The following is a 27,833-nucleotide window of genomic DNA, read 5'->3' as shown; positions in this document are numbered from 1 at the left end:
ATTTTTTTAAATTTTTTAAAATTATTATTATTATTAATTTCAGTGAACATCTACAGAGATTTTGGAATTCCATTCATTCATTGTTGCACTTTTCTTCCAAGCTTGTTTTAATTGGGGAGCTCCACCCTACTCTCTGTCCGTATTGGGTAACAAGCCATTAATTAACGCATTTGACAAATCAGTGTCACAGTGTTCAGCCTCACAGCAACCACAAGTGACCGCTGTACGGCAACTTGTACACCAGGGCTATACAACCTAGAGGAATCATATATGATTAGAAAATGTAATATAAAAAAATAGAGAAGCCCCTAAAAAGCTAAAGGCAATACTTACATTTCACACCACCAGAACTATATGGAATTGACTAAATATTAGCTTAAAATAAAAATTTGTTTAAAAATAAAATCTAACACCCAGCTTTAACTATCCTCTGTGACAAAGCAGAAGCCTAAAAATACTCAGTGTAAATATAACTCTGCACTTACAATTACTAATCAATCTTTCTGGGCTAAAAGTAATTTCTTCAGGGTTTTGGAGTTGTGGGCTTGCTAATTTACAAGGTTGATAAAGTCGGTCAAATGGTCAATTAAATTACCTGTTGAATGAGCGAGCGAGCCTCTTCAGAGACATATTCTGGCATGTTCAGAGCAGTGTGAGTGTTTATTCCTGCTGGATGGCACTCAACCAGAGTCTGAAACATTCAATCAGGTACACATCTTATCCCAAATAACATCATCTGCTGTTCTATTACAAGATTTATGGACAGCAAGTACAGAGAGCTCAATAACCATCTTAATTGGAGGTGGAATACTAATTGATACAGTTCTACCTAAGCAGTTTAGGACTCAGACTACAAGCAGAACTTGAAACAGAAGCAGGCAATCATTTAGATGACATCATAACTTTGTTATAAAAGTTATTGCAGAATGATTGCCCTTAGGTACAGAGAGAAAGGGTTACAACAAAAAGATTTAAAGGTCATAGCTGACCCTTGAAAACCTGGTTTTCAGAGAGAGTAAATCACATGAGAGGAACCGCCCCTCCTTTTCCTGTGGAGCAGCTGGTGGATTCAAACCACGTGTCTCTAGTATGGCAGTGTTGCTCCTTACCACTAGGCCATCAGAGCTCCTTTACATGTCTATAGGATATACTTGTAAAAGTGCTTTGTAAAATCCACGACAACTGTAGAAAGTTAGTATTATCTAAGGTAAGAGCTTACTTTGTTCTGTTTGGCTTTTTTTTAAGACATAATTTGTATAATATTGTATTAAAGTCTATTAATTAATCTCAAAAAATTATATTTAAAAATACCAGTGCCTTGTAAATTTTCTCTTTAAGCTAAAACACAAAGAAAAAAAAATTAAAGTATGGAGTAAAAATAATGTAAAGTTAACATCTATATTAACTTTCTAAATGAGAATTTTTCCCAGTTTCAGAAAAAACAAGTTTTAAATTATCTAGAGAACTCTAATATAGCTTACCGTGAACCATACATATGGTTTTAACTCTGTTAAAGCTGAACCACAGAATTATAGAAGATGAAGAGAAAGGATGTTTACTTTTACAACTCACTCTGTAGCATTATGATTTAAAAAAATTTTACAAACAATTAATTCAATGTAATATAACTAGACTTAAAGTCTGGTATTTTAATACACTTGCATTAAATTTTGCTTGGTTTTGAATGAAAGTATTTCTCCCTTTGGCCTTGATCAAAATATAAAAGCAAAGACGAATGCTGTAAGTTGGAAATCAAGGTGGTATGTGGATGAATGTGCCCATGCCCAGGCCCCACTTACCCTGCCCGTGAGCAGTTCAAAGAGCACAGCACCCAAACTCCACCAATCGCAGGCTTCGGTTTCCTCTGTGATTGCTCCAACCTCTAAACACACCAAAAAAGGTTGAAATTAAAATTCCAAAGGTCAATTATACTTTCAAAATTAACATGTGTTACCAAGGTGACCTTTTTAGTGCTGAGAGAGCATATATAAAGTACTACTGGGCTTTCAAAATTTCTCAAAGTTACTTATCCCCTGGTCACCTACTGTGGTGGCATTTTTTTTTAATGCAGTCATATATTAAACTGAAACATTTGTTCTTTACTTGATAGAGGGACAATTTCAAGACACTATGTAAAACTGTGGCTAGATCAGCATTTTGCCTAATTTTTCAAATTTCATAAAGCACAGTCAACACTATCTCTAGAGGTAATATTTCAGTTTTGAAACAAAAACTCATTGGGTTCAAAAGGAATTTCAAAAATTATCTCAATCCAGAATTAGCCTTTCATTTACAGGTTAGAAAACAGAAAAGGAAGTTTACAGTGGTCTTATAATAAGACATGACCTTTAACACCTTTCCTGCTAATCTGATTTTATCAATACCCTGTTCCAAAAGTTTAAATGATTTCTCACTGACAAATAACATGCAAATGTTCCAGTTAATCAGGTACATAGATACCAGGCGTCAACCTATGAGAGTCATTCAACTAACAGACATCAAGAGGCAGGAACCAGGTGGTGTGTGAGCTAGGCACAAGTCCTCCAGAGGACTCTGCTATTATCACACTGGCGGATTACGTTACCCAAAATCAGGGTTTTTTTTTTTAATTTGTAAAGTTAACTGGTGATTTTTTTTTTCCCTACTGACTCAGCCATTTCCTGCCCCATAGCTGTTTCATATCCAGTTTAAAACAATTTTATTTTGTTTAAAACAGCATTTTGTTAAGTAGCATTTCATTAATTACTGTAAAGCTAACATACAAAGAGCTACCAACCAACTGCTTTTTTTATGCTCACAGATAATATGAATGTAAATTAGAGCAAAGAGTTATTTAGGTACGATCGTGAAGAGGAACACACTGAGTGCAAAAGCTTATATATTAGCAAAGGTGAAAGCAAGTACTGATGAAATATCCTCTTTGAGGATTTAAAAAAATAGTTTCTTTTAATATTTGGGGAGGAACATGCCATAGCTGTCCTTTCAAAATGGCCAATAATTCTTAGATGAAAAATTGGCATATATACCTTTCTATTGTGGGGCAGTAAAGAAGTGTGACATAAAAATAAGAATCACAGCAATGAAACGGCTTTATTTACAAATATGGAAGTTATCTTAAAGGTGTAATGTCCTTAAAGATAACTTAAACCCCTATCCTGAATATTAACAATCTTTAAAAGAATAGGGAATATTTTAAAGGATAAATTATATCACTGTTTCTATCAATTTTCAAAATATACTTTTCAATAAAATGTAACATGTTATATTCCAATGTTTCCCCTTCCCCATATGATTGCATTTAATACTTTCCATTTTAAGGCTTGGTAATCATTTGTTTTGCATCAGAGAGTTGGACAATGACTAAGGAGAATAGAAGAAGAATTGATTCCTTTGAGCTTTGGTGCTGGAGAAGAGTACTGAGGGTACCATGGACTGCTAAGAAAACAAACAGATTAATCCTAGAGAGGGTTAAACCGAGCTGCTCCTTGGAGGCAAGAATTCTGAGGCTTCGTCTAACATACTTTGGTCATGTTGTAAGGAGAGACTGGTCCTTGGAGAAGGACATCATGCTTGGGAGCATGGAGGGGAGGCCTTCTAGGAGACGGATTGATTCACTGACTGGGGTAATTGGAGTGTGTCAGAGACAATGAGATTGGCACAGGACAGAGCAGGTTTTAGGGCTGTTGTACATAGGGTCACTATGAGTCACAAGCAACTCAACGGCACATAACAACAACAAGAACAAGACAGTACCTTTATTTTCCACAAGTCTATTGGTAGCACAGGCATGAGCAAAGTGATATGGGAGGAAAAAACAAATTATTCCCTAAAAAAAACCCAAATTTTATTTCCACAAAAACTCAGGAGAAATGGTAATATTAAAATTAAAGCAGAGGAAATCCAGGATTTCAAAAAGAATTAGAGCTAGATATACTACTGTTTTGAACTGGCTAGGTAAATCACTATGCTTCTCTGAAAATGAGGACAGCCAGACCTCTAACATTCTTCCTGCCTCTTATAATCTGTAATTTTATGATCCACACATTATTTTCAAAGCACTCATGAGCCTTTCTCATAACTTTTTCTCCCTCCATTAACCTAAAATGCATAAAGAACAGGATTACTAGGAGTGAACACTCCTCAATCTTTTTTTTCTCTTTTCTATACAGTCACTCTTCCCCTTCTCTAAAACACTAATCACTTGGTGGCAAAAGAAATTAATGAGTGCCAGTAAATCTAACCATCATCATCTTTTCATACAAAGGAGACACAGGCATCAATTGCAGCACCACATTTCAACTCTTAAATAAAAAATAGTTAAGGACATCAAATGTATGGGAACGACTGAGTAAACTCCACACCTTTCATTTAAGCACTACCAATTCTGAAGTTCCAAACACAGTACAGAATCATACAGTGATTCAAATTATAATATTTCACTCATATTTCACAACTGAATATCCAAGTTCAAATAAAGTAAAGTAAGACAACATAAATATGGTTTGTCTGTCTTTGTTTAATCATGTTTAACACCTCACAGAACAGCCTTCAACAAGCCAGAATATTTTTCAGGAAAAAAATGGTACTGCCTTAGTAACCTACATTGTCAAAGTAATTGTAAAAATACAGAATAAAGTTTTATAGTGTTGATGACAATCATAAAACCTGTTTAGTTAGTCTCCTAAATCCTGATCTTACGGCTAAAGGTAGTATTGTTGTTGTATGTCACTAAGTTGATTTCACTCACAGTGACCCTGGAGGGCAGAGTAAAACTGCCCCATGTGGTTTGCTAGGCTATTACCTTTATGGAAGCAGATAGACTAGTTCTGGAGTCGTGGCTGGTGGATTCAAACTGTCAACCTTTTGGTTAGTAGCCAAGAACTTAACCACTGTGCTATCTGGCTCCTTACAGCCAAACACAGAAGTGTTTAAAATGTGACTCCATACTTCTAACTATAATAATAAGCCCAGCTCCTGAAAAAGAAAGGAGAAGGGGGGAGGGAGCAGAATGCTTAGATTCACACTATTTCTAGATGAGAAGTTAAAGGGAAGCAAAGAACTCATACTTCTATCTGAGAAAGTAGGAAAGACAGACCATGTGATTCCAGCACTCCTGAAATCATGACATACTTTCTAGGACTAAGAAGTAGTTTAAACCACGTGCATCTGTCAAAGAGACATAACCCAAAAATGAAAAATAAGTCAAAGCTAATGCTAAAACTGTGCTGGAAACTATAGTAAATTGAAAAGTCTAAAAAATGAACTTCACATTTCCACAAAATTTTCTAGAGATTCATCATCGTGCATTTTAAATAACTTGTTTTTGTTGTATACTGTTGAGTTAGAACTGACTCACTGCTGACCCTCCGGTGGGTTTTCAGAGGCAGTAAACTGCAAGAGAGGGGACTTCCCATTCTCCCATAGAGTGGCTGGTGTATCTGAACTGCTGACCTTTGGGATGAAAGTGCATGGAACATATGAACATTGACATTCTAAGCATTATGAGATGAGATGGACTAGCTTTGGACACTTTGAATCAGATGATAACATGGTATACTATGCTGGCAATGAAAAAGATAAGAATGGTGTTGAGTTCATTCATAGCTAAAAAGACAATTTCAAGTTCTATCTATCATTTCAAGTTCTATGAAGTATAGTGTTATGATAGGATATTATCTATAAATACAAGGAAGATACACTAATACGACTATTATTCAAAAGCATGCACCAACAGCTAAAGCCAAAGAAGAAGAAATTGAACATGTTTATCAAGTTTTGCAGTTCAAAATTGATTAAACATGTATTAATGATAACTGGTGATTGGAACGCAAAAGTTGAACACAATGAAAGGTAGCCAGAAAGTAGAGAGCTGGTGACAGAAATGAGGCTAGAAACAGTCAGTGATTGAATTTTTTTGTTGTTCAGTAATTTATTGACCTTAAATAACTTAAAAACAAAACAAAACCACAAACAGTGACTTTATGTATGAATCTCACCAAATGGGCTGCACAGAAATAAAACTGACTACTTCTGTGGAAGGAATCACTGGAGAAGCTCAATATAGCAGTCAAAACCAGGCCGGGCACTGACTGTGGAATAGATGATCAATTACTCATGTGAAAGTACAAAGTGAAGCTGAAGAAAATACAAATAAATCCACGGGAACCAAAAATATCATCTTGAGTCTATCTCACCTGAATTTTAAAAAAACCTGAAGAACAGGTTTGTAGCACTGAACACCAACAATCAAAGACCAGATGACAGATGCAGCCTTGTACGCACGAACTAGTCTAGGCCAAGAAATCTGGAGGACAGAACCTGGCTGGCTGACTGGAGGAGATCTGCAACTGATCCCATGCCCAAGAAAAGTGAACCAAAAGAATGTGGAAATTATTGAACAACATCATTAATATCACACGCAAGCAAAATACTGCTGAAGATCATTCAAAAATGGTTAGAACAGTACATAGACAGAGAAGCGCCAGGAAGTCCAAACTGGGTTTAGGAGAGACTGTTGCAGCAGGGATATCACTGCTGATGTCAGACGGATCCTGGCTGAAAGCAGAGAATACTAAAGAATTGTCTATTTGTGCTTTATTGACCATGAAAAGGCCTTGAGTATGTGAAACGTAACAAACTGTGGCTGAAATTGAGAAGAATGGGAATCCTAGAGCACATAATTGTGCTCATGCAAAACCTTTACCTCAATCAAGAGGCAAATGGAGCAAGGGAACACTTGCAGTTTAAAAATCAAGAAAGGAGTTATCAGGGTTGTACCCCTTCTCTATACTATTTAATCTGTATGTTGAGCTTATTATTTGAGAAGTTGACCTCTACAAAGAAGAATGCAGTATCAGAATTGGAGAAAGACTCATCAACAACTTTTTTTGGGTGTGGTCAATATTATTTTATATTCGTTTGCTAACAGAGTTCATGTACACTATGTTTCATATGATTCTTCATTCATATTTTGTTTCATACAATCATTCCCATGCATTGTTTTATAAAATCAATCTCCATTGGACCTTATTATGAGATAACACAATCTGCTGAAAGTGAAGTGGACTTAAATTGCTGCAGGTTAAACACTGCAGTCTTCAATACAGACTGCATCCAAACATTAAGAAAAAAAAATCCTTACCACTGGACAAATAAGCAACATCACGATAGACAGAGAAAAGATTGAAACTGTCAACAACTTACTCGGATCCACAATCAATACACCTGGTACCAGCTGTAAGGAGATCAAGAGACATACTGCACTGGAAAATCTGTAATCGAGGACCTCTCCAAATTACTGAGGAACAATGATGTCAGTTTGATTAAGGTTATTCAGGCCATGATCATTTTTGTAAATTTGCTATGCATCTGAGAGATGTACAAGGAATAAGGATGACAGAAGAATTGATGTTTTTGAACTGTGGTATTGGAAAAGAGTACTGAATACCCCACTGACTGCCAAAAGAGCAAACAGATATATGTTTTGGAGAAGGTACATCTGTAGTGCTACATGGAGGCAGCTGGCATGGCTTTGTCTCACATACTTTGGACATGCTTCTAAGAGAGACTATTCTTTGGAGAGGGATATCTTGCTTGAAAAGATGGAGAATGATGAAAAAGAGGAAGACCCTCAAGCAGGCGGATTGACACAATGACTGCAACAGGCTTGACTCTACCAGAGATTGTGAGGATGGTACAGAATAGAAAAAGGTTCAGATCTGTTGTCCATAGGGTCACTATGAGTCTTACTCAATTTGCCAGCACCTGACGTCAACATGAAGCCATTGGTGCACCCTTAAATAAGTGTTGTGCCCTCACCAATTCAAATTCCGAATTTCTTCAAAATATCACTGTCAAGATGCCTGTTAAAGACTCTGAAGTTCTTCACTTAGTTCTCTGATGGATTCACTAACGTACACTTTCATAATGGCAATGCCTCTTGATTCTGTTTCCTGGTTGTTCTAAGGGAAACCACACAAGTTACAGGTTATATCACCTCTCTCTTCACCTCTACACACAGTAATCACACACTCCAAAAATCTCCCTCCACACTCCAAAAATCTCCTGTGGCATTTCCCAAAATTCCCTGGCAATGCATTTCTAATGTTGTCATCTTTCCCACCACACCCCCAGTATTGTGAGAACTGTCAATTCAGAACTGTTTCATAAGAGATTTTTAGAAATACAGAACTTTTATTTTCACTAGAACAAGTATTTAAGCATTTCTTCTAAACTGTTTCTCTCATCTATATTTCCTTTTTATATAAAATCTTAGTAGTTTCATTTTTTTAATCCTAGTAGCTTCATTTTTAAGTTTCATTCCCTAAGTTACAATATTTAAAGAACTATTATTTAGTCATATAAAAATCAGTGAAAAACAGCAAGTAAAAATGCTTACTACTCAAATTCTACTAACAGATGCTCGGATATATTATCATATAAATAATGTAAAACTTTATTCAAATAGCAGAATGATGGAACAGACCCTAACTCACTACTGTCAATTCTAAGTCATAACAGCACTATACATTAAAATGATAACCAATAATAAGTACACATTTGGGAGAGGATAAATATAGTTTTCTAATTCCCTATTATTACCTTCCCTTCCAAACTAAGAAGAAATCTGACATCTAATATTTGGCTTTAAGATTCCAACTCTCAGAAGGAGGGAGGAAATTGTTCAACAATGAATGAATACATTAAAAAAAGAAAAGTCAACTGGAGAAGAGGGAAGGAGGAAAATGTGCAACAGTGAATGAATAAAAATCCAACTTTTCTGTAAAAAAAATACATTCAAATACAATTCTTCTTTGGTATAACTGATTCACTGTCAACCTTTCATAAACATGTAAGACAAATGAAAATACTAAAGCTTGGGTTAGGTGCATCTTAAAAAAAAAAGATTCCAACTTCCTCTTTGAGAAAAGAAATAAAGGTAACAAAAAGAACTTTTATGATCAGAAACAGATTATTAGTGAATAAGAAATATAAGAATTCCGCCACATACATGTAAGCCTTAAAATGAAGGCTTTATAAAAGTGTCAAAAAACAAGCTGACACTTTCTAAGTAACACTTTAGAAAAGTGTAAAAAAAAATAAGCTGGAGGGTCTATTGTTCACAATAGATAGGAGTAACTATTGTTGTGTTCTACCACGTCAGAATCAACTCACAGCTGACCCTCCAGTGAATTTTCAATGCCAGTAAATTGTTTGAAAGGAGACTGTCCATCCTTCTCCCATGAAGCGGCTGGGGGATTCAAACTGTGTGCCTTTGGTATTGCAGCTCAGCCACCAGAGCTCCCTCTGGTTTTGGAGGGGTAAAGTACATCTTACGGAATTAGAGAACTATATTTATTCTCCCCTAAAAGTGTACTTATTACCACTTTAGTGTACAGTACTGCTGTGAATTAGAATCAAGTCAAGAGCACTGGTTTACAGTGTGTGACTTTAGAATGGTTCCATAATTCTGATATTTGGATGAAGTCTTAGATTAGTTAGGAGCAGAGAACAGTTAAAAAACAAACAAACAAACAAACAAAAAAACCCAACTAATCTGTCACTGGCACCATGCTCGGACCAAGGAAAAGAACCTCATCTTGTTCTGCGTTGAGCATTCCATGTTAACTGGGGCGCAGAAACATGTGGACTGTGTTCCTGCACAATCTTTCCCTGCAGCATCTGCTGCTAATTGAAAGGGACTGGAATTACAAAATCCTAGTCAATTTCTCTCACTAGCTCTTGCTGTGTATAAAGATTTTCTATGCAAGGGCTGAGCATTAGTCTTTCACTACAGCTGATGACTAAAGAGCAAAGAGAAAGACACGCAAAGATTTTGTGTATGTGTCCAATATATGGAACTAAACTGTGGGAAGGATAGTCAAGCATGGTTACTGTTAGCTCAGAAATTACCATTCTATGAAGACCACTATTCACCTATAAAGGCCTATTAATGTTCCAGTCAACTAATCTTTGGTGTTGTCTGTTTGGGTAATCTCTCATATAAATCTTCAAAAGTAGCTATCAATAGTATTACCATATGTCTCTAATTTCAAACTCCTAGGTTCAGTGCCTGGAACTCAGGAGGCGCTTAATAAATGTTTGGTAAATAAATATACCAATCTTGTATTTTGTAGTACTGTTCATTCAAGGCACTCAAAGTCCTCAAATGGTCTTATATTTATTTTCTGTTAGGTCCCACTGAGCATACAGATTGACATTCAGTCCTTTTGCATACTTCCATGTTGCACACTAGAAAACGAAAATGATTATCTGAAATATTCAGAAAATTTAAAATATTATCTAAAACATTCTGCATGCTGAATAAAGAACAGATTCGAGGAAGATGAGAGTGGACGTCAGGCAGCTGAAGGATGCAGACGAGGCCACAGTTTGCTCTGGCAGAGGTGACATCTGCTGTTGAAGTAAAATACAACAAAACCAACTCACTGCTGTGGAGTTGGGATCAACTTGCAGAAGCCACTACATTGGGATTTCAGAGGCTGTAAATAGCATGGGAATTGACAGCCCATTTTTCTCCGACAGAGCAGCTGGTGGATGTGAACCACCTGCCTTGGGTCGGTAGCAAAGTTCCTTAACCACTAGACAACCAGAACAAGGGGAAAGTGGTTGGAAAACCTGCGATCAGAAAAAAAAAATTTAAAAAAAATTAAGAGGTAACCTAGGAGCATCCTCTGTCTCTGTTGAGCCGGTCAATGCTTAGCTGTTAACTGAAAGGCTAACAGTTCAAACCCACCCAGTGACTCTGGCTGGTGGTCTGGTGAAAGAATTAGTATCAGTTATACATAGTTTATTTCAATGTTAGAAAACCTAAGTTTATGAAAGTGAATTTTAGGACTATGCTAAACGGTACCATGCTACCAGGCTTTCCCACGAGTGCTCTTCTTTAAGGCAGACAAAATTGTTTAAGTCTTCACAAAAAAAAATAAACTTGTAAATCCTATCAACTAGGAAAATAAAACACAATTTCATTTTAGTCCTAGGTTTGGATTGTTCCTCTAATGTCTGCAAATTATCACTCTGAAGTTTAAATTCTTTGAAGTTCTGTAAGTGTACAGCTGCTCAGACATTGGAAATGGCACAATCAGGCCAGAAGATACACTCATGTATGCCTAAGGCCTCACTACACACGAGGCAGAAGATCTCAATTGCTAACCAGATGCAGGAATTTTCATTTCCTAGCCCATCCTTTCACAATGGGCATGCTGTTACTTTTTCTTCCTGTTTAGTGCAGCTGAGTCAAGGACAACCCACAGCGACCCTATGAACAACAGATCTGAAGCCTGTCCTATCCTGTGCTATTCTCAAACTTGAAGGTCTTCATCTCTTTCACTCTCTTCCTTTCCAAGCATGATGTCCCTCTCCAAGAAATAGCCTCTCCCCTAATATGTGAGATGAAGCTTTAAGCTCTTATCTTTCTCTGTCTGTGCCTCCAAGGAGCACTCTGGCTGCACTTTCTCCAAGACATACCTGTTTGTTGTTCTGGCAATCCTTATATTCAGTACTATTCTCCAGTGCCAAAGTTCAAAGGCATCAATTCTTCTGTCATCCTTATTCACTGTCCAGCTCTCAAATACATAGCAAGTGATCAGAAAGATCATGGCCTGAATCAGATGCACCTTATTCTTCAAACTGACATCACTGCTTCTCAATAATTTGGAGAGGTCCCTAACTGCAGACTTTCTCAGTTTAATACAACTCCTAATTTCCTGACTGTTGGTACCAAGGATGTTCCAGCTCTGAATTCCATAAAGACCTCCAACAACAGACTCAATGGACTGATTAGTCAAATGACCTACTTGTCGAAGGTAGCATCTGAACTGTTTACAAGTTCCTGCTACGACATTCCTCCAACCAGTCAAGAGTACTGTTTTGAGAAACCCAATGACAGAGGCTGGGCTTTGCAGAGAGAAAAGGAAGCCCTTTCTGGAGGCTCAGCTCAGCTCTGCCCCACAGTGCCACCAGGAGTGGGCAAGCCAGGAGCTGCTCTGCCGCTCACACAGCGGCTTTCTTGGCTCATCTCAGTCGCTAGCCTTGCTTCTCGCCACTGCCACATTATCAATTCAGTCAGTTTTCAGGTAATTCAATTTACCTGCAACCCTGGGCGTAGGTACGGAACACAGCTAGTTCAGGCTAAGCTCAACAAAATACTTGATTCTGCTTCCCCGCCCTGTACCCAGCTCTGAATTTCTTGTTGTCACGGTGACCTGGCAACCACTTTCTGAGCTTTCCTGCAATTAGCTTCACAACTTGGGTCAAAAACTCCTCGATTTCTCTTGATGTGGCATTCCACAGCTAACGATGACTTGTTCAAGTAAGTTTTTATAGCAGTCACTACCACATTGCTTCCTTATGAGATAAAATAAGAAACTGGGTAACTACCATATGGTCAACTGCTTATAATTCTGAATGCCATACAATCTTGCTTACTCTCTCCCTCTGCGTTTCTAGTAGGAAAAACCAACAGCATGCTCCATTTTCCATTGATCATATCACAACAACTCCATTCTGAATAGCCTTTAGGTTGTGACAGTGTTACCCAACCAAAGCCATTAAAGTTGATTGATGAGAAAAATGCTAACTGAAGATTGTGAAGATGACAGGCACACGCCTCGCTCTCCCCACCGCTCTGCTGTCATGTGAGGCAGGCAGGGCTGCGAGCACTGACATTAAAGGAGCTTCAGGAAGTCTATTTGCTTATCATTTTTTAAAAACCCTAGCATTTTTAAGCATTTATTTGAGGAAGTGTTTGCGAATAATTGCTTAGATGGAATAAGGCCTGGTTACTTTGTGAAGAGTCAAGCTGACAAGATTTTACAGGGTTGAGAAGCGGATGATTTTGTGAGAAGCACTAGCTAGTGGATTGCCCTGGCAAATCGTGTTTAAGCCCCAAGGCACTTACACCGTCTTTGATAGATACCACAGGCAGAAGACAGTTCACTCTCTTTGCTACAATAAGGTGATGATGAGGTAAATTAATGGAATCACTGCCAAAAGTCAATCCAGACATGAAAAACAGGAAGCATTACACGGAAGCTCTGACTTTGAACTCCAAGCATCTACTTCATATTCTGACGCTGAAAACAAAACATTTCCTAGATCTTGAAAAAAAACAAAACTAAGACAAAATTGGTTAGGGGCAGATAAGAGGTTAATAAAACTTCTTTATAATAAACTAAGTTAGAGTCAGTAAAAGACATTCTCTTGATGCAGCAGTGAAGAGCTCAGCTGCTGGCCGTGGGAACCCACCAACAGTGCAGTGGGAGGAAGACGGGCACTTGGCTCCCATAAAGGTGTGACAGTCTAGGAGCAGTTCTCTGCCATCACAGAGTCACTGTGAGTTAGAATCAGCGGGAGGACAAGAGTGAGTTTTGGTCAATTCTCCTCAAATATCAGACAGTAGTCTGAAATGGACACAGACACTGTATTTCACCTCTTCAGTGAGGAAAATATGATTTTCTTCTTTAGATGTGCTAATGTGTAATTTACTATGATCCAAACAGTAGGGACTGAATGAACTCTTTGATGCTACCCTGACTACAGTCCATCGCATTTGGCGTATTTCAGCCTGGAAAGGCTTTCGCCTGGAGGTGACAGTGGTTAATATACCAAGGCTACAGGACACATACTACCTGGATGTGGACAGATCCTATATGACAGAGAAGAGCTGTCCCACAGGCTAACGTGTTTAGGGGAACAGAATGCCACATTTTTCACCTACGAGGTTGGGGGTGGGTTCAAATGACCAAGCTTCCAGTTAGCAATACAGCACTTAACCACTACACCACCAGGATGCATCCTACCTCAAAGTCTAGACTCTCAACCCCTTCTAAAGTGACGGTGACATTTTTTTTTTCCTGCCAGAATGGTCTTTCCTGAATATGGCTGTCAGGAGTCTCCAAATGGCAAAAAGACTGGACCACTGACCAAAAACGTTGGTAGTTCGAAGCCACCTAAGAGGTACCTCGGAAGTGAGTCCTGGCAAATTACTTCTAAAAGGTCTGCAAAGTCAAGTGGAGCAGCAGTTCTATTCTGCACTCCAGTCAGTATGAGTCAGCAATGATTTGACAGCAACTAATAACAACATGACTCTAGCCTCAACAGAAGTGCCACACGGAGAGATGAAGTGCTTCAGGGGCTTTGTCAGCGACGCGTTCTCACTACTCTATGGTCAACCTGAAAACATACCAGTTCTTCTGAAGAACAACTAGTTTTGGTTTTCATGACTGCAAGGGCAAAGGATGAAAAGCATTTGTTAATCATTCAAAGAAAACATATAAAACATCTACTGTGTACACAAGAGCTACTGTTGAAGTTTTGCTTAAGGGCAAATCAAATAAAAGGGCTATTGTTTGAAACAATATTTAAATATTAATCACAAATATTTTCACTCCATTAAATTATTTCCAAAGCACCCTCTTGTCTTTTTCTTCTTCTTCCTTTTGTATAAAACACATGCCCGTGCACATACACACTTTCTCTACATATACTGGGCTGCAGTCTTACCTCCTGGTTATATTACTGCAATTTAAAAATATGTGTCTATTCTGTTGCTTTGTCTATCAAGTTCACACTCCTCAAATTAGATGCCACGTGTTCGTTGAAATGACCCTGGGACCATATATTCTTGGGTGTGTTTCTTTCAAGAATTTAATTTACTGAGATTTTTAGTATTTCATTTTCACTCTACTCAAAAGTCGTCTTGGCTTCTTTCCCTTAAATGAAAATATGCTCCATAAATTGCTCATTTCCACATAATATACTTTAAGCCCAAATGCTATAAATAAAATTTGGTGAAAATATAGACTTAGAAATGATTCCAAGTGAAGTAATTCATCTTACTCTATTAATGCTAGATATGAAGTCAATATTGATAGTTGTTAAAAAAATTCTTACTTTAAGGAAGATAAACCTGAATTTTGATTCCATTTTGTGCAAGAAGAGTGTTAGATTCTCAACATTGGTGATCTTATTCACAAATCTTACAATGGCAGGCTGAGGTAGAGCCTTAAACTATGTGCCAAAGCTTTGCAATAAGTTAATGGCTGACCCAGGTTTGGTAGTTCTCAGTGTGACCTAAATACCCTCTATCTTAAATGTGTGGTCCTTTCAATCCTCTAAAGTCTCAGTTCTAGTTGTAATTATCAAATACACAACTATCACACAATGCACCATGCTTTAAAAGAAATAAATCGAGTGTAAAGAATGTTATGGAAAAGGGAAGAGAAAAGAACCCTCAAAAATATATTCATGGATTATTTCATAAAGCCAGGCTAGAAAAACTAGAGGGGATAGTAAATAAACGTCATGCTCCAAAACAGAATTTTGCAGATAGTTTTCAGCATGTTTTTCTGTGTTTCACTTTCACCATCAGCTGTGAGATGTTTCCAAGTGTGAAATCGCCTAAGAGAAGAGGCAACGCTGTCATCTGATACCTGGGAGCGTGGAGATTGGGTTGCAGTAAAAAGTATTTGGGGTTTCTTCAATTTACACACATATTCACCTGATATTCTCAAATCTGGAGAGTATTCAATGAGAATTCTCTAAATTGCAAGTGTTTATGAAGACTCAGAAGGAAATGGGAAATAAAAGTGAAGAACCCCACTGACAATATACCATTAGCAACTTGTTTGAAGACTAGAAAGAGAAACTATTCTATTAGTATAACAACAATAATGTATAAACTATTTTACCTGTTTGTCTTAGACTGTATACTTACTTTTAAATATAGTTTTATATGCTTAGTGTCGTAAGTTTAATTTTCCAATTGCATTTTTATGAATAAAGACCAATAAAGGGGGTAGCCTAGTAAGAGAAAACTTCATGGCATTTTATTATTCCTTCTGGGGGAGGGACACACCTCGCCTTACCATGCTAGAGTAAAACTGTATTCTATATTGTAATGATTTAATAATTATAACTATAATTATAAAACATACAAGCTTTCAGCTTAAGATTTCATAAACACAAAAATAACAAATCAGAATAATTATAAGGAAATCCTATAGAGAAGAATAACCAATTTATTGGTTTTTATTTATAAACACCTAGAAAGAAAAGAGGATAGATCTAAAAGTTTCCTGATCAAGTGTCAAAAAGTCTCCTAATATGGCAAGGGAGCATTGATATCTTTTTATTGTCATGCTATACAATCTATTCCTACTTTAGGAACAATTTCTTTTGTTTTTTCTCTTCCTGAACTCTTGTTCAGCTTTTCTCCAGCATGAAAGGACCTCATTTACCACACATGACTTTTATATAAAAGAAAATGTTTCTAGAAAATCATACTAGATTTCACAAAGTGAATCTAAAAGGAATGGCTTCTACTTTGAAAACAGGGCTGGGTTTGATCAGTGAATTCATATTCTCAAGACCCTCTTGATGGGTCTGCAGCTGCAGCCATTACGTGCTGCCTTTTTCACAGATGTAGACACAGAAAGCTCCGTGTTTTTTGTCTTTTCTTGTTGGATTTGTTGTCTTTATTATCAAAAAGTGGCAACTTTAAAAAAAGTTCTCAGTTTGGTTGTAAAAACTTGTGAATAGACTTTCTTGGTGGCATGTGTTGAAGTGACTATGACTTTTAAAATTCTAAGATCACAAAGTTGGCAGAAACTATACATAAATAACAGAAGGTGATCATTTGCATTTCAAAATTTATCTCTCTTGCTTTTCCCCTCAATTAGACCAAAACATGTTGATTCACAGGTTTCTGTGTATGTGTGTGTGTGTGTTTTCTTTTTAAAACTTATTTATAGAGCAGAATAATGGCCCCCCTGCTAGTCTGGCATTTGCTCAAGTTTCTGTCCATGCAAATCGAAGCTGTTACTGGAATTTTTTCTCAAAATATAAAGGCACATCAACCACAGGATAAAAAGATACAATGCTGATACTATGAAGTCCAGGGCAGGTGGACAATGTTTTTAGGCCAAATATGTGATAAGGATTCCCAGGAGATATAGGAGTAGAAGCCGCATGCTGTTTAAACATAAGTGAACCGTTCTTATCATAATCTTTTGACAACTTTACTTTCTAACCAAATATCATTTGTTTAACATGCTTAGACAATAATATTAACTGAATTAGGAAGTGAGTAAGAAGGGGGCCTGTGGAGAAAGGGTAATTACTTCACCCCTTTGTACTTCTAAGAGTAGATTAAAAGATAGCTAAGTACTTCACCACTCTCATGTACTGACTGGTGATTTTTAAGAACCAAAATATTTGCATCTTATCACTGTTCATCCTGTTCGAAAAGAGAAGAAAGGCCCAACTGCTTGTTTTTACCAGCAGTACTGTTGTTCATTGTTGAAATTAACAGTAACTTACAGTTTGGGGTTCCAATTCCTATATTACAACCGTTATAATAGACTTAACTGATTGCTGTAAGGCAATAGTTTTGAGACAATCTAAACTGTAACATCAGCAGTACTTTTTTAGTGAAGAGTATCGCTGGTTTTGTTTAACCCTGTTGACAAAACAAAGACATGTTCCCAAGAAATGGGGGGATCTTTCCACATTTTTTTCAATGTATGTCATAATACTGTAACACTTTTGCAACTCATAAAGCTTGAAAGTACAATTCTTTTATGCAAATAGTTAAAACAAAGCCCTTCTTCAGAATATAGCCTTCATCAAACTAGTGAAGGACAACCTTTGACGATGGCAGAAAATATCCATTAATGAAGACTGCCACCTGCTGGCAAGCTATGAGAACTGTGGTTTCAGGGAAATTATGCTTGAAAATTAGAATGAAAGCTGATTTGTATTAAATTCATTATTCAAGTATGCAAAACTGAAAATGCAGACCTGTTGATGAATATAGTACAAATTTCAGGATATCAACATACTGTGCTTTTTCACTGAAAAAAATATCTGCTAGATGCAAAGGCCCATTTTACACATAAGAATTAAGAAACAATAAAGATAGCAAATAAATAATAAGTTAAAAATATTAAACATATGATTCTGTTGTGTGTTTTATACTCAGGAAGGAACACGTTTCATACAAAAGAATTCCCAAATTATGGTTACCAGTGATGGGAAAGGCAGAAGAGAGGAGTAAAAATTAATAAGAAATACCTATTATTTGAGAGACTGCACTTTATGAAGAAGAACGTGGCATCAGAATTTGACCTGCATTATGTACATGACACAATCTTGCTTGGTGAAACTGAGAAGGACCTGAGGTGTTTGCTGCAGAAGGACTGGAGCCTTCAATATGGATTGTGTGTTAACATAAAAAAAAACCCAAACAAACAAAAAAAAACACCCCAAAAATTCTTACCCCTGAATCAAAAGGCAGCATTATGATAGAAAAAAGATTGAAATTGTTAACAATTTCAACTTGGTCAGATCCAACAATCAACACTCTTGGCACCAGCAGTCAAAAGACAAATTGCACTGGGAAAATCTGTCATCAAAGACCTCTCCATAGTGCAAAAGAACAAAGATGTCAGGCTCATGACTAAGGTGCTTCTGATGCAGGCCATGGTCTTCTCAATTGTTTGCTGTGCATCTGAGAGCTAGAAAATAACTAAGGATGACAGAAGAATCAATGCCTTTGAGTTGTGGTGCTGGAGAAGAACACTGAACACACCATGGACTGCCAAGAAAACAAGCAGGTCTGTCCTGGAAAGGGTGAAACCAGATTGCTCCTTGGAAGCAAGGATTTTGTAACTCTATATCATACTTTGGGGATGTTAAGGATGTTGTTTGGAAAGGGGAAGAATATCATGCTTCGAAGGGTAGGCGGTCAGTGCAAGAGAGGAAGAGCCTGTATGAGATGGATTGATATGGTGTATGGTCAGGTGTGTTGGAGATGGTGAAGTTAGCTCTCTATAGGGCAAGGTTCACAGACTGTTCATAGGGTCACTATAAGTTATAGTTGACTTGATGTCACATAACAACAACAAAATTAAGATGAGTGAAAGGAAAGAATAAGAGGTGGATGATACACCATATTATGTAAATTAATTGTAACTAATGCTATAAATATGAACTTTGAGAAATGATGATAGTTATAGAAAGACTTCAGGTCTTTTTTTCACAGGGTCACTATGAGCTTTGCTCGACTCGACAGCAATCATCATCAATAACAACAATGCTATAAACCAAAATATGTATGAATGACCAAATAAAAAAGTAATATGACACATAAACTACCACTCCAAAGTAAATTTCCAAATTTAATTTTTATCCTAAAGCCTCATCCACTTCCTAAAATAACATACCTCTGGAAACTCTATGATAAATGTTGATAGTTGTAGAGGGGCTTCAGGCCTTTTATTCAAAGGGTCGCTATGAGTTGTGCTTGAATCGAAGGCAATCACCAACAACAACAATTTAAAAACACACACACAGAGGAACCCAAAATGTTATTTATCAAATTATAAAAGTGTGGGAATAATCTGTTAAAATTGAAACAAATAACTATAATAAAGCATCTTTACTAAAACATCATTTCCCACTAAATCACAGTGATAAGGTTTAAAAAAATATCATATTACTTATTTGTGCAAAACAAAAAAAAAGTATGCTCTAAAAAAAATGTATGCTCTACGGCACATTTGAGAAGAAATAAAATCAAGTAGTGGCAATGTGCAGGAAGGAGGAAGAAGAAAAAAGTATACAGTAGAAATATGAAAAAAAAATAGTTTTCAGATACTTGCTTTACAGGTTGAAAAACTTTGTTAATACCCAATAGAGAAATCCTTTGTGAAAATTAAGACTGTAGGTTAAAAATGTATAGCTCTTTCAACCATAATTAGCCATTTCTCAAAATGCAGGAGAAGAACAATATTAGCATCAATAATGTGCTGATTTGATTATGATATTGTTTTAGATGTCAACATGTTGTTCTTTGGGGGTAAGTGTGTCAGAGTGAGTGAGAATGGCTCAGGACAGCACAGGCTTCAGAGTGATTATACTTAAGGGCCGCTGTGAATCACAGGCAGGTGACTTGATGGCATGTAACAGCACTGATAACACCACCACCACATTGTTCTAACTCAAAGTGCCCCTCAGACACACACCCTGCTGGACCCTGCACCATCCTCACAATTGCTGTGTCCAAACCACTGTTGTAACCGCTCAGTGAGGATCTTCTTAATTTTCTCTGATCCTCTACTTTACCAAGCATGATGTCCTTCTCCAGACTCTGGCCCCTCCTAATAACATGTTTATAGTATGTAGGGTAAAGTCTTTCCATCCTCACTTACTATGCTGGTTAGATAGTTGCTAAGCATTATAAAAAAAATACTGATCAACAACTAAGCCTATTATGTCAGCATAATCTGCTTGGTCTTCTATTAAAGGCCAGTAGTATGATGAACAAGGTAACTCTGGACATCCACAGAAGTTGTGTGTTAGGCAGAAGACGGAGTAACTTTGGATTTAACGACCTGTACCAATGATAGACAAGATGCTAACCCAAATCCAATTAATATGCTTAAGCTACCTGTAATCATTAGCAAAGATGCTAACACAAAGAGAAAGAAAATTCTAGTTAAAATAAAAAAGCAAGAGAAAAGGGATGTGCAAGAGAAACCTGTTCTCTCAAACTGTTGGCTAAAAAACGCTGCCTATAAACAAACTGCACGGTTCCTGAATGGTCTCAAACACCGAACATGACTTGTCACTGATAAAACAAGTATTGTCTTTTTAAAAAATGCTGCATTTTATATATTGTACTCTTAACATTTCCCCCTTTTAGTCAATAAAAATCAATCATTTAAAAAGTATTCAAGATATTGATTTAAAGGTCTTTCTAATCTCTATGTAGTTAAGATATTCTGAAAATGGAATATACTGACAGTTTTAAGGGAAGTTCAAACTCTTTTAAGGACAACAGAAATATGTGTGTGTGTGTGTGTGTGTGTGTGTGTGTGTGCGCGCGCGCGTGTGTGTCCACACACTCATTGTTGCCAAGCCGACCATCTCTTGAGCTGCCACAGCTGTAAACTCTTCGGGAGGGGACCACCATCACCTCTCTAACACAGAGCCACTGGTAATCAGAACCATCAGGGAGGAGTGGCCTGTGGATTAGCAGCGCAACCCCTTAAAAGACCACGCCACCAGAGATTCCCGTACACACACGTTGTTGGCCTTAAAATTGTTCTTTTAGAGATAACTAAACCGTATCTGCACTTACAACTTCTACAAGAAACAAGAACTGCCAAAATAATTTTTCAAGTGAAACATTTCAGGAGATTGCTCTAACCTGGGGCACAGTACATTCTCTCTATGGCATCGCTGTCACAGGAATCTTCAACCTCACTCCACCTGCTAAAATACGTTAGCTGAATGTGTCCTAAAAACAAAACGACAGGAGAAATCAAAACATTTTTCTCTTCCATTTTCTGCAGAAGTGAACTGTAATTACTCCTTTTGTAGCTAAAAACAGTATCATTAAGAATAATGGCATCATTAAGTACTAGAAGCTATTACTGGGGGTGAATTTGCTGCACTGATAATGAAGCTCTAGACAGGAAATGAAGATACTAATTACAAGATAAAACGCCTACTCAGTTAATTGGAAGCAACAGCGAATAAAAAGAAATGCATTTGCAAAAGTTCCTGACCTCTATCATTCAATAAGATGTTGTTTGGGTTCAAATCACGGCACACAATTCCCTCTCTATGTAAAGCATTGAGGGCTACCACCATTTCAGCTGCCCATCTTTGAATGCAGTCCTCTGGGATGTAAAACCTGGAGCTTAGTGCCAATTTTTTATCAAGGTCCTCAAAGATCTGATGTATTTCCTTGTCTTCTTCTAGTGCTAACCCACTCTCTCCTTTGGTCTCAGGGTCTCTCTGGAATAAAGAAGTTGGATCTTCTTTAGTTAAATCATCCGCTTGATCCGTAAACAGCAATACTTCTTCTGTTTTTAAAGTGTCTGTGTTTGTAGTGTATTTATGAGCACCTGAGAGTGGGACAGACATGTGCTTCCTTTCTTCTGTGTTGTTTGCAGTTAGAGCTGACCCAATCACTCCAAGTCCTTGAAACTTAGGGCCAGAGCTGGGTAACAAAGGCACGTCTCCTGAACAACCATGATCAACAGCTGCTATAAATAACATCCCAAGTTCCTCCTGTGTGTGCATAGAGTCTCTCTGGTACTCTATCGGATTTGGGCACGTGGGGATCCCGCACATCCTCTGGGCCACTTTCTTCACGGGATTGGCATTGTTCAGTACTCAGCCCGAGGCATAAAACGTCGGGGGCTTCCAATAGCTTACTTTCTAAGATGCCTATAATAGCTTGTGTAAACTTAGTAGGTCCCATGGCTGTAGCTTCTTTTGCTGGCTCCAATTCACCAGGAAGATTGACAAGAAGATCAGGCCTTCCCTCATCAGTACCAATGACATCATCAAAAGCAGCATCTTTAAAAGAAATAACTGGCACTGAGTCATTTGAGCCTCGGCTGATAGTGTCCTGAGCTTTGAAGTCCACCTTGCTCTCACCAGTATTAAGGCTCTTGGAAGTGCTGTCTCCATCTGGAAGAGTGAAGAATGGTTTCAAAGGTTCTGATTTTAGATTATACATTTTTTCTCCAAAATCAAGTCCCAAGAGTTCACTAGTGCTATCTTTACTGTCTATCCTAAAGAATTCCATGGGGCTGTTTTTAGATCTACTGAGGGAATCTGACGCTTTGAGAGAACTCACTGTTTCTAGGTTATCATCTTCAGGGAAGAACTTTGGCTGGGTGCTGGGGCTGTCAGCATCAGCACCAAGGGGAGCTGGGAAGACTTGGACAGCTTTGGCATCTTCAAGCTTCATAAAGGACTCCTCACTTAAAGATCCTGGTTCAATCTTTTCTTGCCCATATTCATTGCATAATGTTAAATAGCTAGTAGTGCATTCTTCTTCTGAACTTGAACCAGAGTCTGGCCATTTTGGAGAGCTATCCTGCCCATCGTCCTCCTGGTTGCTATCATCTTGAGAGCTTGGAGTAAGACTAGTCTTCAGAGGCAGAACCTGAAGCAAGCTCCCACCATCACTTCCTCTGGATTCGAAACTACTGCTGTCCTGAGGACTGGAAGTTGGCTTCTGCAGGTGAACTTTAGTAAGTGGAGCCTTCTTCCCTCCTTGGATGTCAAAACTTTCTTCAGGACTCCTGTTTAGAAACTTACTGATGTATGACCAGAGTTTACCACCTGTCAACAAAAAAAAAAGGAGAAAAAATTTAAATCCCCAAAAGAATGGTTACTTATTTAACCATTAGAAAAGCAAGAAGTAGTCTATTAATCAAAAATAGGACAATGATACATATTAATATAAAATATGCTGTTAAGAAAAGGATGTTTAATAAAATGCTTGTATTTGCAATTGCCAACTCATGATTCAATCATATCTCCTGAGATTAATTATTTTTAAATACCAACCTATTTCTTCATTTGAAGGCAATTGGTGATAATAAATGCAAATATGAAATCTCACAGCTAAGATTCTGCTTTAAAGTTAAATATTATCAGTCAGAGAAACATGTTCTTTCCTGGTAGTTTTCTCATTATCTGCTTGTCTCATCCTTCAAGATCCTTCAGAAGATGCGACTTTTACCAAATTTTTTTGGTAAATTTCGACAAAATAAAACAAAATTCATATTTTCTCTGAATCCTGTATTAAGTTGATCCCTTTTGCAACATCATCATCATTATTATTATTATTATTATTATTATTATTATTTAGTGTGTTTTTAGTATCTCTTTTACCAGACTGCAGTGACAACTATAAGTAGAAAAGTCTGTCTGGTATGTAAAATAAGAGATATTAAAAGAAATATTTAATAACTTGAGTCATAAAACAATGATACCTTTATAAACATGTTGGAACTCTTTCATGAAAAGTACTGTTACTCAAACACAATTAATGCCATTTGCTTGGGGTCATATTTTCTATTTTAAAACATAGAGACTTACAGTAAAAATATGAGAAAATAGTGAATATTCAGAAAAATAAACTATTCATGTTTGCCATCACAACTGGAAAGCAATTTCAGGGGGTTTTATTCACAATTAACATCATAGCATGAACTTTATTTTTTAATTGTATGAGAATATGAATTTGAATGGCTGTATAGCTTATCTATTTCATAGACATTATGAAGCATTCAAATGGTCTTCCACTGTTGGGCATTTAACTTTTCTAGTCTTTCATTACTAAAGTAATAAATACTTTTGAATGAAAATATCTGAGAAACTAAAAAACACATTGCTGTCAAGTCGAAACCAACTCAGAGCTTATTCACCATTGGGTTTCTCAGGCAGTAAATTCCAGGGGAAGAGACTTCCCATATTTCTTGCTTGGAGTTGCTGGAAGATTCAAACTGCTAGAGGTGTGGGCTAAGGGTTAGCAGCACACCAGCAGAGCCTCCCAAGTATCTGACAGTCCTAATTATTTTATCAGGACAGAAATTAAAGGACTGAACACAGATCAAAAGTTTTAACACTTTTGATCCATGTTGCTAAATTTGCTGCCCAGAAAGACTATACCAAAATCTATCTGCAATATGTATAGGTCCCATTTTTACAGCACCTTGCCTTTACTGGATATTATCAAGTTTACAAATTTAATCAATCAAAAATGGCACCTTAATTTGATTTCTACTCTTCTCATTATTGGATAAAAATTCTTGGCACTTTCCTTATGGAATCTGTTCTGAGTGTAAATAAATATGAATTTTAAGAGCTTCACACTTAACATGGGGGGAAAATGTTCTTTTTATTCCCTATTCTTTGCTGAGTACTCAGTAAAATCTGATACTACATATACAGTGACTGTAGCAATAGGCTCAAGAGTACCAGAGATGGTGAGGATGACACAGGACAGGATGAGATTCAGGTCTGTCATTTATAGGGTCGCTGTAAGTTGTGCTCAACTACATGGCACCTAACAACATATCATTCCTCAAAGAGTTGAACATAGAAATTCCATATGACCCAGCTATTCTCTACTTGGAATATAATCCGAGAAAACGAGGACTGAGGCACAAATGGAGATTTGTACATCGATGTATCGCAAAAACAAAATTTTAGTTTTATCAAATATTTTTTCAAATAAAAAATAATTTTTTAAAATCACACTACCTATAAAACACATTATTCTATTTTTATTGAAGTTCCCCACCCACAAAATCTGAATGAATTTTAACTTCCTATAGAGTTAAGATTAGGACCAATAGACAAATGCACCCAAGAAATTCAGCATTATTATTGTACTCTTAAACAATAATGTACACTTCTCACAACCCCTCAAAAAAACAAACTTATTGCTAAATCTCAAAATGTAAGTAGAAAATACATAAAATGTTTATAATTTTTAAACATTATTAATACAAATGACACCTCTCTAAGTCATGCTAAGTGATGTAAAATTATAAATATCAAATTAAGTTATGAAAATAATTCTTTTTTTATAAAATTTTTATTTTAATTGTGATTTTAACAAAAGTTTACAGATGTTAGATTTTCACTTATTTATTGTTGCACATTTTTATCCCCTCTCCTTCCCTCCCTTCTCCCTTCCCCAGTTCATTTGTTTTAGTTTTCTTAAATATCATTCATTATTGCACAATTACCTCTCTCCTGCCAGTCCTTTTTGCAATGTACCTCTTTCTTAAGACTTATTGAAAACTCCTCTCTTCATCTTTCATCATATTTTAGCTCTACCTTGCTGTTTTTCTACAATACTACAAAGTCAATTTGCTAATTTGCTTGATCAGAAACTTTGCTGTTTTACTTATACAAAACCTACACCTGGACCAGGAGACTACTGTGCAAAAAGAGTAGGGAAACACTGCATGGTTGTAGGGAAACACTGCATGGTTTAAACATAAGAATGGAGTGTGTCAGGGTTGTATTCTCTCTATATACCTATTCAGTCTGTATGCTGGGCAAATTATTTGAGAAGCTGGACTCTATGAAGAGAAATGTGGCATCAGGATCGGAGGGAGACTCATCAATAACCTGCGTTTTGCAGATGGCACAACCATTCTTGCTAAAAGTAGGAAGAACTGAAGCACGTGTTATAGAGGATCAAGGAATGCTGCCTTCAATATGGTGATAAAACAAAGATTGTTATCACTGGACCAACAGGCAACATCATGGTGGATGGTGAAGAGACTGGAATTGTCAGCAACTTCATCCTACTTGTATCCACAATTAACTCCCTTGGTACCAGAAGTCAGGAAACAAGGAGACATATCACATTGGGAAAGTCTGCAGGTAGGGACCTCTCCAAATTACTGAGGAGTAATGATGCCACTTTGAGGACTTAGGTGCATCTGATTGAGGTCATGGCTTTTTCCCTGATCATGTGCTATGTATCTGAGAGCTGGGCAATGACTAGAAATGAAAGAAGAATTACTGATGTCTTTAAGATATGGTGTTGGAGAAGAGCACAGAATACCCCATAGATGGCCAAAAGAACAAATGTTTTGGAGAGGGTGCTGCCAGAGTGCTCTTTGAAGGCAATGATGACGAGGCTTCATCTCACATACTTAGGACATATTGCTTAGGAGAGGTTATTCCTTGGAGACGGACAAGATGCTGGGAAGGGTGAGGGAGAGGAAGACCCTCAACCAGGTGGATTGACACGGCGACTGCTGTAATGGGTTCTAGTGTGTTTGGAAGTGTGAAAATGGCATAGGACAGGATGGGATTCAATTTGCTGCTCACAGGGTCGCTATGGGCTCTACCAGACTCTACAGCACCTAACAACAAGCTGACCTAGAGTGGTATCCTGATTCATATTACCTAAACACAACGGAACAAACAATGGTCAGTCTTCTATTAGATCTGACTGCTATGACAGGGCTTCTATTGGTTGATTTTTCAGAAGATTGTCAAGTCCTTCTTCATCGTCTGTCTTAGTCTGAATGCTCAGATAAAACTTATTCAGTATCCTAGCAAAATATAAGCTTCACTGAGGGATAAGTCGTGGTCACACATAACATATACTGGCCTAGAACCCAAGTCTCTTGCATAAAAGGTAAAAATCGTACCAGTGAAGCACAAAGGCCTTCACTAGGCAGAATTAAGAGTCAAATTTCATATATTTGACATACGGTTGTTAGAGCAACGACTAACATTATCTTTTGACTTAGCTATTCCACTTCAAAAAATCCATCCTACAAATAATCCTCAAAAGAATAAAACAAAAGTTATACGTAAACAAACAATTAGAGGTAATAATTTAAACTATCAACTGTCAGTGTTGTCTGCCAGTTGGAAGTGACCCACAGCTGATCTTTCAATGGGTTTTCAGAGGCACACGAGAAGAGTGTCCACCCTTCTCTGGAGGTGCTGGTAGATTCGAACTGTGTGCCTTCAGGATAGCAGCACAGCTACTTTTCACCAGGCCACCAGTCCTCACCCTTAACAATCAATTTGTTGTTGTGTGCCTCTGAGTCAGAACTGACCCATAGCTGAGCATGCAGTGGGTTTTCAGAGGCAGTTAACTGCATGGGTGGAGATTGCTCATCCTTCTACCACAGAACAGCTGGTGGCCTCGAACAGCCTACCTTCGGGATTGTAGCACAGCTTTTTGCTACTAGGCAACCAGAGTGCCCCTGAACAATCAATAAGGGATAAATAAATTATGATAAAACCTTAGAATCACTTTTTATATATTAAAAAAATTAAAAGCAGTATTTGCAAATACTTGTCCAAAGCTTATCCTGTATCAGTCCCTATTCTAAGGGCTTTTTGTGTATCAGCTCATTCATTTAAGAAATATGGGGGAACGACAGCCTTTTTAACAAATGGTGTTGGCAAAATTGGAAAAATATCTGCAAAAGACTCAAGCAAGACCCACACCTCAC

The 27,833-nt window shown here is 37.3% G+C and overlaps 1 protein-coding gene across 1 annotated transcript in view; it reads right to left on the bottom strand.

The window, feature by feature from the left end:
* Positions 1-27,833, bottom strand: part of LOC102855364 (ribosomal protein S6 kinase delta-1-like) — a 280,773-nt gene that overhangs the window by 16,771 nt on the left and 236,169 nt on the right. Inside the window, 5 exon segments of the mRNA XM_006890552.1 lie at positions 596-691; positions 1,800-1,882; positions 21,236-21,325; positions 21,597-22,110; positions 22,112-23,169. Of these exon segments, the coding sequence (XP_006890614.1) occupies positions 596-691; positions 1,800-1,882; positions 21,236-21,325; positions 21,597-22,110; positions 22,112-23,169 (1,841 nt within the window).

This window comes from Elephantulus edwardii, unplaced genomic scaffold (genome assembly GCF_000299155.1).
Source record: "Elephantulus edwardii isolate Elephantulus edwardi_28Jun2011 unplaced genomic scaffold, EleEdw1.0 scaffold00090, whole genome shotgun sequence".
Classification (NCBI taxonomy): domain Eukaryota; kingdom Metazoa; phylum Chordata; class Mammalia; order Macroscelidea; family Macroscelididae; genus Elephantulus; species Elephantulus edwardii.
This window is presented reverse-complemented; position numbering and strand designations above follow the sequence as displayed.